The sequence below is a fragment of the Pelobates fuscus genome, chromosome 2 (genome assembly GCF_036172605.1).
Source record: "Pelobates fuscus isolate aPelFus1 chromosome 2, aPelFus1.pri, whole genome shotgun sequence".
NCBI lineage: Eukaryota > Metazoa > Chordata > Amphibia > Anura > Pelobatidae > Pelobates > Pelobates fuscus.
This window is the reverse complement of record NC_086318.1, coordinates 386,491,980-386,504,481: the sequence shown is the minus strand read 5'-3', so window position 1 is coordinate 386,504,481 and position 12,502 is coordinate 386,491,980. Positions and strand designations below refer to the sequence as shown.

The 12,502-nt window shown below is 38.2% G+C and overlaps 1 protein-coding gene across 4 annotated transcripts in view; it reads left to right on the top strand.

The window, feature by feature from the left end:
• MIA3 (MIA SH3 domain ER export factor 3) overlaps nt 1-12,502 on the top strand; it is a 63,053-nt gene that overhangs the window by 11,059 nt on the left and 39,492 nt on the right. For all 4 annotated transcript variants that reach the window (XM_063443800.1, XM_063443799.1, XM_063443802.1 and 1 more), the window contains exons 3-6: nt 2,458-2,544; nt 3,940-7,177; nt 8,824-9,630; nt 10,234-10,367. In XM_063443800.1, coding sequence (XP_063299870.1) covers nt 2,458-2,544; nt 3,940-7,177; nt 8,824-9,630; nt 10,234-10,367 — 4,266 coding nt within the window. The remainder of the gene's footprint in view (nt 1-2,457; nt 2,545-3,939; nt 7,178-8,823; nt 9,631-10,233; nt 10,368-12,502) is intronic.

Sequence of the window (12,502 nt, the reverse complement as noted above, 5' to 3'; positions counted from 1 at the left end):
TAAGATAGTTGAATTATTTTATAGCAGTCTTTATGTTATGCTAAGGTGTAATTCACTCTTTCCCTACTTGACTGTTGGAATGGTATAACCTTTGAATCTTCCTTTACTGTTCTAGCAGAGAAATTTGTTAAGTAAGGTATTTTATGAGGAATTCTAATTGAACCAGACTAACACATCATCATGTCACAACCGTCACATTCTATATATAGAATAATTTGAGTAAATGCATGGATAAAAGTTAGCATCAGGATATTTTGTTATATAATATATCTATATACAAAAAAATATACAATATACCCATTATTTCACTAGGCAAATAATGTTTTCAAATGCTGTACTAGACGGATGGTCATGTCATCTGTGCATTATTTCCCATAGTAAAATAATACATGGATCATCTCCATGTAATTCGAGCAGGACCGGGAGTATACATCCTTGTCTGCCAAAAAAGTGAAAATTACACTAGCGACCATCAAGTGCCACTGTTTTAATCTGTTTAAGAGTTGGGGAAAAAGAGCCTTATTGGCACTTTAACCGCCTTGCTTTAATTTTTTCCTTGTTTTGCTGATTTTCATTCAAACTGTATGCCTCCTAAAAGTGTGTTTATTTGTGACATTGTCACTAGTGCAATTTTATATCACATCCCTTAATCGTATAGCAAATGTTAATAAGCTGAATTAATATTGCTTTTGGCATGTTATTTACATATTTATCTAATATGCATAGTGATACCTGCCAATGTTTTGTTAAGGGGAAAAAAATTGTACGTTTATTTACAAATGAGAGAAGACTAACTGACCCAGCCAACTAAAGTTTGGCAACTATATTTTTAATTTAAAGTCAAGTTGTGTACTAGGTGTGCCTGGACACACCCTAATGCATAGCCAATTGTCCTTCCTGCACCTATTGAGGTCTATATGGGCACATTTGCCGGAATTTAGGTTAGCTTGTTATATTTTTGAAAGTACAAAAAATGTATTATTTTTGTGCACAGTAGTATAAACAAATTTTATCTTTTATCTCACTTCCACTTCAGATGGATTCAGTTTTTTTTGGATGCGTATGCCAATGCAGTGTGCTGCACACACCTATGTGTGGAACCTGTATGTTTTATATTTTAATCCTGCAGAAAATGTTTATTTAAAAAAAAAAAAAAAAAAAAACAACAACAACAAAAAAACATACTAACAATAAATAACATGCTATAGTTGTTATGGTGCCAGCAATCCCCTGGTGCCGTCCCACCATAACTGGTTATAAACTGTTTGACATTTATCTGGCTCTATTGGTGCACGAACAGTCCTTCTGGTCTGCACAGATATGCTAAAGAGGAAGTTAAAGGACCACTATAGTGCCAGGAAAACAAATCTTTTTTTCCTGGCACTATAGTGACCTGAGGGTGCCCCCACCCTCATGGCCCCCCTCCCGCGGGGCTGAAGGGGGAGGAAGGCCTTGGTGCTGGGGACTCTCCTCCTCCTTAGGTCGTCATCGCCTGAATGCGCATGCGCAGCAAGAGCCGCGCGCGCATTCAGTCAGTCCATAGGAAAGCATTCTCAATGGACGCTGGCGTCTTCTCACTGTGAAAATCACAGTGGGAAGCGCCTCTAGCGGCTGTCAATGAGACTTCCACTAGAGGCTGGATTAACCCAAATGTAAACATAGCAGTTTCTCTGAAACTGCTATGTTTACAGCAGGCAGGGTTAACCCTAAAGGGACCTGGCACCCAGACCACTTCATTAAGCTGAAGTGGTCCTTTAATCTTTTCGACAATGTACAAAGTTGTTCCAAAATGCTATGTCTCTGTCTCATTCTGACATATGGTGTGAGTTGTGGAGGAAGTAGGAGTAACAATACTTCTATGATCCACATCTTCCGAATTCTCTCTCTTTTGTTTTTTTGTTTTTGAGATCTTCACATCCTCCTGTGGCTCACAGTAATTATTGTAGGATGTCAGGATATACATAATGCACCTTTACAGCATGAGTCAGCGCTCGGTATTGGAGTAGGGGTTCTTGTTCTTCAGCAACAAGAAAATGCTGGCTGTCTTCCCACCTATCCATTAACAAACAGTTTTACTACTTACATTGAGTGGGTAGAGCATTCCTGACACCATAGCCACTACAGCTTGCCGTAGTAGTATTAATGCTTACAGTGTTCTCTTGAACTAAATTGCCACCAAAAATTAGCTGTCAGTTTGAAGTTTTGAGCTCTGAAAAATGCGTCTAAATAATGAGTTCACTAATTACTTTTTTATTATATCAACCCAATCTGATGCCAGTTTGTGCTAGTTTCTAAAGCTGAATGTGTTTGACGATTTGCGTAATTGTTTGATAGAGTTGATGAGTTTTGTTATGTTCCATTGCCTTACACATTATGTGGCTGTATATTCAGCCATAGTCAAGTTAAAGTAAGAATAAAAAAAATTAAACAACGTGGTTTCTTTGTCTTTTCTTGCAGGTAGGATCTCAGTTTGGATATTTCCCTAAAGATCTCATCAACATACAACAAGTTTACACTGATAAAGACATTGAGATGCCAACAGATGTAAGTTAAGTGGTGTTATATTGTGGTATTATGATATTAAGCAGCAAATATGTCTTTGATATCTTCTCAACACAATCTTGATGGAACAAGGTCTGTCCGTGATATGATTTATTGATGTCTATTAAGATGCATACAATTAGACTGTATTTTAACCAAGGTACTTCCCAAGTACGTTTTTTTTAAGCATCCTTGAAGGAACACTCTGGACCGCTGAGTTCCTTTAGCTTGCTGAAATGCTTGTTTTTGAGTGTCCTCTTTATTTTTTGCAAAAAAATTCAGATTTCAATAGAAATGTACACTTTTATGAATATACCTGTTAAACCCCCTGACGTTTAAGCAGAAAACAGGTTCTGTTACTTCCTGGTTTGTTTAGTTCAGTGGAACAGAGGCAACAATTTCCCAAAGCACCTTCCATGCAAATACTTCTCATTGAACCTCATTGGAAAGTCTGTGATTGGGCATGGGCATGGTTAGAAGTCGAGGGCTTGCACAGGCTACAGCCAAGATAAATGCAGGTTTTGCAAGCTGATTTTAGATATACCCCCAATTTTAAAAAAAATGCATAATTAAATACCTGCATATTTTTATTTGGGTGTATCTACCTTATTCAAATGTTTTGTATCAGTGAAGTTTATTTATTTTGTATTTGGGCAGTGGAATGTCCATTTAAGTAAGCTTCTGATCTGCCTCTCACCCTGTATTTTCATCTCCATCTCCTTAACTTGTTAATCTGCTCCTCTCCTCTTGCTCTCTAGCCACTTGACCAGCACAATTAAAGGGTTACTCCAAGCCCCGTGACCTCTTCATTGATATGAAGTGTTCGTGTTGCCTGGAGTCTGTATGTGCAACACATTCAGAGACTAACCCACTAGCTGCCAGATGTTTAATTCCACCTCTAGCAGTGTAAGTAGCCAACCCAGAACAAAGTTCCGGCCTAGCTAATGTCAATTCTGTGCAAAATTGGTGTATGATGCCAGCCAGGGTGATGCTAGACAGCCAATGGCAGCATGTCCAGCCCCCAAACTGCCCCTGTCCTCCTTTCAGTATTACCTCCCTACCTGACTTCTTTCCCCCTCCGGCAAGGGGGAGTGATGTAAGCTGAGGAGGATAGTGTCGCAGGGAAAACTTGGCCTTGGATTTTTAACAAAAAAAATCTTTTAGTTGTTTGGGGTTGGAGCAGGCCACCTTTAGAGAGGGTTGCTCTAATCAAAACCAATGTTTTTTTGTTTTTTTTTTTGAAAACTCTGTTTTTTGATTGGAGAAACCTTTTAAGAGGGTGATTTAGTATGAAGACTCCTGTTATTGTGGTAGCACATTTATTACATGTTATTACATAGAGATGGTAAGTAGCAAAAAGAAAAAGAGTAATCTAACAACATTTTACCTTTGTTTCAGGATACAGATTTTGTATGCTTCGATGGAGGGACAGATAATTTTGATAATTATAATGTTGATGAACTTTTAAATAAACCAAAAGAAAGCACACTGGGGGAAGAAGAAGATTTAGAAAATACAGCACAGCTGGGGCACCAGCCTACATTAGCAAAACAGTTGGAGGAAAAAGAGAGAGCAATTGTTAAACCAAAGGAGGAAGCAAGAGAAAATCAGGAGAACAAACGTGAGGTAGAGGAGAGGACTGATGAAAGTGACTCATTAGCAAAGGAGAATAATATAGTTCCTCTATCAGATAAACCTGAAGAAAGCACACTACCACCAACAGATAATGCTGAAAAAAGCACACTACCTCCCTCTGGGACAGATGAAACTGTGGAGGACATTTCTGTAAAGATTGATACACCAGTTGTAAATAGTCAGTCTGAAAATTCTCAGGAAGAAAATGTTGCACTACAAATCTCAGAAGATGTTATTTTTGAAAAACCACAAGTGCCAGATGGTGAACATGCTAATAATGGCAGCATTACTCAGGGAGAATCTACTGCACCTACTGAACAAAACGAACAGCTAGACGCCTATACTCTTGTAGATAAAGCTAGGCTTCAAGAACTTAAGACGAATATCGGCTCATTAGATGATGCTATTGTGTCTGATGATGAGGAAACCAGACATGTAACCCAAGAGGATAAATACACCGATGAAGACTTTGAGGACCAGAGTGATTCACAAGAGGAAAGAAAATTAACTGAAGATTTGGATCAACCTCCATCGTTGCCCAATGAAGAAACAGGTGCTAAGCCAGGGGTCTTGTTTGAAAATGAATCGATTCCTCCACCTCAATCAGAGGGAAAGCAAGTAACCCCGAACGAAGAGGTAAATGCACGTGTGGACATGGGACATGCTACAACACTTGAAACAGAAAAGAATATACTCACTAGCTGGGGTGACACTTTCTTTGCCATTGTCAGTGGTGGCGAACATACAAAAGAAGTCACAGATCTTGATGGAACCGATTCAGAAGAGGAGGCCGAAGAAGATGATAATTTAGAAGAAGACCCCAGTTTAACAGATGATGACAACATTTATCTAATTGACATGGATAAAGATGGAGTTAAAGAATATATAAATGGTGAGCCTCTCACTGATTTTAAAGATTCCGTTGTGCCTGACTTAAAAGATGTACAAGAAACCATATCAGAGTTTAATAATGGTGAATCTATGCAAATAAATACAAAGTCAGATGTCACAACAAATGCTCCAGCAGATCAAGAGATTAATGTACCTACAAATGACTCAACATTGCCGACTATCAAGATCGGTAGTGACCCTGAGATACATGCAGAAAAGCAAGAGTCATCCATGCAACCCATAGGTATATCAGAAGAAACTGGTATTAAGGATGAAACATCCGTAAACAATATTGCTGAAAAGAATTCCAAATCTAGTATTGGCGAGAACCAAGAATCAAAAACACATCAGTCTGGAAGTGATTTGGAAACTGACATAGAAACCAAAGAACATGATGTGGAGGAAGAAACACTTTCAGGAACAAAACTTACAGATGATGACCAGGTATCTTTAAAGGCTCAAAATATATCTGCAGTTGAAATACCAGCAATCCTGCAGGACTCACAACTGCAGTCTGTTGACACTGACACAAGAGAAGGTGTAGACGCTGGGGAAATTAATATGAAACATAATTTTGCAGACACAGCAATACTAGATGATGACAAATCTGTAACTACTCTTACTACAGAGGAAGTAACAGCAGGATCAGATAAGTTGGACTTAAGTGAACTACTTGTAGAGAAAGAAGATAAAGACACAGAACCAGTGAAGAAAGATATAGAACCGTTTGATAAAGTAGTTTTAGAATCTGTAAACGTTCCCTCAGATCAGCTAGTAATTGTTTCAGAGGTGTCAGAGTTAAAAGAGCTTCCTGTAGAAAATGAGAATAATAAAATAGAACCATTGGAGGTGGTAGTATCAGAAAAAGGCAAACCTATGATTGTAACACCTGCAGGTGAAACGCCTAGAGATGTGAACATGGCAAAATCAGAAAATGCAGGAGGCTCCATGGATAAAATATTTGGTCAAAATGATGCAGATTCAACAACAAAATCTATGGAAATTGAGAAAAGCAGTACTACTCAGACTGAGCAAAACAAAATAGAAAATAGTGACCAAAATGTGAAACCTAAAGATGTAGAATATTCACCTAATTTAGATAATCTTGACAATGTTGGACAACAAATAATTGTTCCCGAAAGTAGTGAAAAGCTAACTGAGCATGGTAACAAGGATAAAGAATCATCAAACCTGGAATCTGGACCAATTGATGTGGATGATGAAGATACAGAAGGTCTAGATGCAGAGCAAGAGTTGCTAGAAGATGAAAATGCCAAGAATGCTACACTATCACAAAAGTTGATGGAAAATAGTGGCCATGATGTTCTAGGTACAGACAACATCAGAAGGACAGAAGAATCTACCATTTCTGCCCAGGAACCTAAACCAGTAGAAGAAGAAATGGATAAAGAAACAAAGCTTGAAAATGAAGGAGTCTCATTCCAAAAATCACCAACTGAAAATGCCAATAAAAATACAGAAGAGCTTATGCATAAAACAGTGAGTCCAACACAAGAAAATATTAAGAATATTAGAGTACCAGAAGAAAGTAGTCAAGATAAACTTTCAGAACATCATATTGATAATCCAGAACAAAGTGAAACAGATGATGAAAAAATACCTGATGATTCATTGACTACAGGAAATTATATCCAAGAAGAAACATCCTACTATGAAAGTATAAAGGAACTTTCCATTATCAGGGAATACTTGGATGAAGATCACGTAGAACAATTTAGAAAATACCTTAACTCTGAGAATGTCTTCAGAGTAGAAGCCATGTTCCATGACATGGAGGATGAGCTGAAACGTGCTCGTCAGGATAATATGCGTCAAGATTACATCGACAAGGCTTTGGATCAGATTTTGGAAGCCTCTGAAAATAATATTCTTGACTTTGTTGAGCAAGTATTAGACCAGAGGGAGGTAGATGCTGAAGAAATGGTTGCAGTGGAAAAGGACATGTTTGATGAAGAAGCTATGCTGTTGGAAGATATCCAGGAAATCGCATATAGACTGAGGCAAAAATATTCAACATTGAGTGAAAGCTCTGTTCTTGCACACGGAGTGGTGGATGATCCAGAACCAAGTGTAAATATTGCGGAAAAAGGTATGTGCAATATGGTTAGTTCATAATCTTACAAGGCAGTTGTGTGAAACTGTTTGCCTGATTTTGTTTAGCCATGTTCTCATTTTGGCCATAAGTAATATCGCCCCTTCAAAAACCTTTTCCTCACGTGAAAACCTTACTGGTCTTTCACATTTATACTCACAAGACACATTCTCTCCATCCTATTTCCATATCCATCTCCATATTCCTCACATTGTATAGTCTATTTTACTCTTCCAAGCGCCATACACTCCTCTCTCCACAATCAAAATTCCCTAACTCTTAACATTCCTCATATATTCTCCCATCAATTCCAACTTGAATTGTACCCAAGTACTTCCCTTTTGCAGGCATACATTTCCTCTGCAGTCTATAAACCTCTATAAACCATCTCCTCTTAAACCCTCCCACCTCAAAAGCCACAGCCTAACATTTATTATCCTGGGCAACAGCTCTTCACAGTCATTAATCCACTTGTCCAAACCCATAATTCTCTACCAAAATCATAAAAATGATATGCTAATATAGTGGAGAAAATGGCTGTGACCAACTAGAGCATGTCTAAAGCCTTGGCTGGTGGATCCAACCCCGATCACTTGATGGAGTAAAAAATCTAGTATAACAATTTAAAAATAAGCCTTACTTTACTTTTATATTTATATAACGTTTATATTTTATTTTTACTTTTTTACTTCTATATTATAATATAAAGCATTGTCTTACCTTCCTTTTTCAGGGGGAAATATGACTTTAATTTGGTTAAAAGAACACTGTTAGTAATACAAATATGTATTCCTACTGTTACAGGGTTGTTCACTAAAGTGAGAAGTCAAAATTTATTTAACATTTAAGGCAAAAATAGTCCGAAATGGAAGCAAAGCTGTTATATTATTTAGATTCAGGGCTCCCCTTGTTAACTAAATTTATTACTTACATTTAGTCCCTTGGAGCACTAGTCTTGTAGTGGCCCCTGCTGATGATCTCAATCAAATTCAATGCTTCCAAGCATTGGGGGAGTTAGTGCACATGCGCAAAAACGCTGCGCTAAAATTGTCAGCATCACTTTTTAAACATGCACTAACTCAGTGCAACTATATTGAGAGCATTTGGTGCCTTAATGCTGAGCATGAAGATGCTGAAATGATGGTCCTCCAAAGGTTGCAAGACCCATTACAGGAAGCTCTATTGGATGTCTGAGTGACAATCACCAGAGGTGGCCTTAGAAAGCAATGCAAACACCATCAAAAGGCAATGCACTGCATTGTGAAGCTCTACACAAAGATTTGACCTACCATTGGTTAATGGACCATTATTGTATGAGAATGCATTTACTACAGCAAAGATGCATCCTAAAAATATTCATGTACAGTGCCCTTAATTGCATTGTTATGCTACAGCTTGAACTGCAAACATAACATTTTATTTACCAAGGTGTGAAATGTTTTAAGATATATTTGTGAATTCTATAAAATGCCTGTAAAACTAGTCTTTTAGCCTTACTACTTATGCACTGGATGGACAGCTAGATGAGTTTTGCTTTGTATATCAACATCTATGCCATTGATAGTGTCCTTTTCATTTTGGTTATTAAACTAAGTTAATACCCACCTAATTTTCTATCCATTATTTTTTTCAACCTCTTACAGATAAGCATTTAAAAGATAATCCTGATATTAAGCTTGTTGATTCCGAATCTAATGACACCCATTCAGTGGTAGATGAGCCTGATCGGGGCACAAAGGAAGAAGAGGCTGACATGATTAATTTATCTCAAGTGGACCGAGGGGAAAGTGAGACTATCAAGGTGAATGCACAGCATGTGGACACAAGGGGAGAAGAGACTGGCACAGTGAATGAAGAGCAAGTGGACACAGGGAAAAAAGAGACCAGCACAGTGAATGTACCACAAGTGGGCACAGAGGAAGAAGGGACTGGCACAATGAATGTACAACAAGTTGACACAGAGGAAGAAGAGACTGGCACAGTTTATGTACCACAACTGGACACAGAGGAAGAAGAGACTGGCACAGTGAATGTACCACGAGTTGACACAGAGGAAGAAGAGACTGGCACAGTGACTGTACCACGAGTGGAGAAAGATGAAGAAGAGAACGAAAATGTGAATGTACCACGGGTGGACACAGAGAAAGAAGAGGACACAAAGGTGAACGTACCTCACGTTGACAGAGATAAAGAAGATATTGGTATAGGTGTTGTGCCTCAAGATGACATACATAAAGGACACTCTGACTTGGAGGAGCCACACTTAAAAGATGTAATAGGAGAAGAAACTGGCACAGTTAAAGTGCCAGGCTTAAGGGATATATCTGAACCACCTTTCACAGTAAAGGGGGTAGAAACTGAGCATATCTCTCCCACAAAGAGCTTCACCCAAAACATGGATTTGTCTGTTTCTGGTACAACTGATGTGAATGAAGAAGGACATGTTGCAGGTACAATATGAGTTTTTGTCCATCAGATATTATCAATATTTAACATTTATATAGCACCAATAATCCAATATTGTAGACGGGGCTTGTCAGGTAATTCAAACCCAATTACAAAGTTAATCTGACAGGGATAAACCAATGCCTCATTTACAAAGGGTCTTGCTTTGAAACTTTCAATCTACTTAGGTTAGGCATCAAGTGAACCTCAAAAGTTTATCCAAAATATTTCAACCTGCTTTAGTGCTCAAGTCACATGTGATTTTGGATATTGAACTAGCATGATGTAGAATCATCACTACATTTCTCGATTTAACAGGGGCCTTGTTTTTATGCCAGTTACATACCATACATCAACATGGACAATACATGTTTTATAGATCTTCGACCATCATTGGTAGCTGATACACAATTCACCTGCGTTCAAGCAGAATTGTCCTTAAATTGTAGCCTAATACATTTTTACAATTTTCTTCTACATTTACTTGCACGCATATGCATTTAATAATATATTTACATAGAAGATTGACAGGAACAAGCAATGATAAATCATATATTAAAATATTACCATTTGTATTCAATGTACATGTGGCTATTTTTTTTTTTCAGACCCCAAAATTGAAGAGGAGACAGGAACTGAGAATGTAGATTCACAAACTACAATGTCTGTTTCTATGATTGTATCATCCATGGGGAATGCTTTCCTTACAACCAAACAGTCTCTGGGTCCTGTTGCAGGAATGGTAAGTCCCACATGTGCGATAAATTAATTTCTTCGGCCATTTTTTGCAACATTTCCTAAATAGCTTATCTGAAAACACTCTCAAGTCTGGCTCAAATAACTAAATCATGACAAATTTCATTTGTATGTTTTGTTGCACCTGCATATGTTCATTTGCATGTGTCCTTGCAAAGCACTTCACTGCGGTGAACACAGACAAGGTTGTTGATTAATGTGAGAATTGTCAGTAACTTTTGTGAATTTCAAATTGTAGACCAAAGTAGCCGAACTGAATGCAAATCTGACATGGAGAATTTTTCAAGATCAGCTATTTTGGCTTTGAATTCCTGTCAGTTCTCATTGTAGTGAATAATGCTGCGAGTGTCCCACATGTGAGAGCTATCTGGCTGTATTATACTTCCTTGAAATCATTGTCATTCTCTTAAATTAATAATTCTGTGGATTAAACAGCAATTCTGTAGAAAATTTGTAAAAGTAATCGCTGCCCCCAGATGTTGATTGCCTATACCTCCCAGAATTGAGTGCAATATATGGCTTATAATCATGGGGGGGTTATAATTCAGCACCATTTGGGGAGGGGGGAGGGGGGCCATAGTTTGCAATGCCAACACTTCCAAAGGAATTTCTTTTAAAACATAACTTCTTTGCTTTGTCTGATTAGTGGGTCTAAGACATTACATTATGTGCTTTCATCTAATAATATACATGCCTTCATATTTGCTATGAATACTCATTTTGTATTTGCTGTTTATTTTATTATGTCTGTTCGTCCACCCATTGTAAAGCGCTGTGTAATTTGATGGCACTATACAAATATCATCATCATAATAATAATAATGCAGTCTCAGATTTCCACTTTTTTCCCTGATTTTGCAGATTTGTCACTGATCTCCACTTTCAGCTCTTATCAACCACTGCTCACTTCCTATTGTGTGTTTAATATGCCTATTTATTGTGACCTTGCATGATTTCAAGTGATGTTTCAGAGACATTCCAGCTGCATGTTGGAGAGGTGTTTGTGTTTCAGGAAAATGTCACTAGTTTTTTTTTATATATCACTAGTGCTGATGTATGTGATCTACTGTTCACAGAGAGATCACTGTACGTAATATTCAGTGCATCATTAAAGGAACACTTCTGGCACTGTAACCACAGATCGTTCTGTAGTGGCTATGGTACTCTGAGTGTTCTTTTAAAGAAGCAGATGCCGATGTTTGATCCTTCCTCCATAAGAAGAGTATATATATAGTTTGTCATGTGTAAGCCTTCCTAACAAAATGTGATACACACTGAGCAACTGTCATGCTTGTTGTCCAGGCCAATGTCGTAATGTAACAAAATTTTACATATAAGAGGACAAATGAGCGGTTTATCTGGATCTGGATTTCTGAGATGAAAGTTAAGTCTCAGTTTGATATCACTAGACAGGCGGCCATGGAAGATGTACTTACTGTTTCAAATTGGATAACGTTCACAGTGCATTTTTCTGTCCACACCTTTGCTGAAAGTATTGAACGTACTACTTATCTTTTGTGTATGTATATACAAAAATAACAAATATATAGATAAAAATACTATCCTGGCCAGAAAGATGTACAAATATTTAGTTGTAGGTGCTGACAGTCACATACGTGTAAATGACTTCTTAATCTACACAAATATTAATACAAAACTATATGGGCATCAGGTGGAATGTTTCACACTGTTAGGGGCTGATGCATAAACTAGTCTAAACAGAGCGTGCATGTAATAAGAACGTTTAAGGAAGGATTACTGCAGCCTTCATTAATGTAACCGTTGAGTTTGATTGGGAGAATTTATTTCAGATTGCATTCATGCTATAGATTATGAGAAACTTTAAAGGACCACTCTAGTGCCAGGAAAACACTCGTTTTCCTGGCACTAGAGTGCCCTGAGGGTGCCCCCACCCTCAGGGACCCCCTCCCGCCCGGCTCTGGAAAGGGGAAAGTGTTTAAAACTTACCTTTTTCCAGCGGTGGGCGGAGAGCTCTGCTCCTCCGATCCTCCTCTTCTCCTCCCCGTCGGCTGAATGCGCACGCGCGGCACGGGCTGCGCGCGCATTCAGCCGGTCACATAGGAAAGCATTCATAATGCTTTCCTATGGACGCTTGCGTGC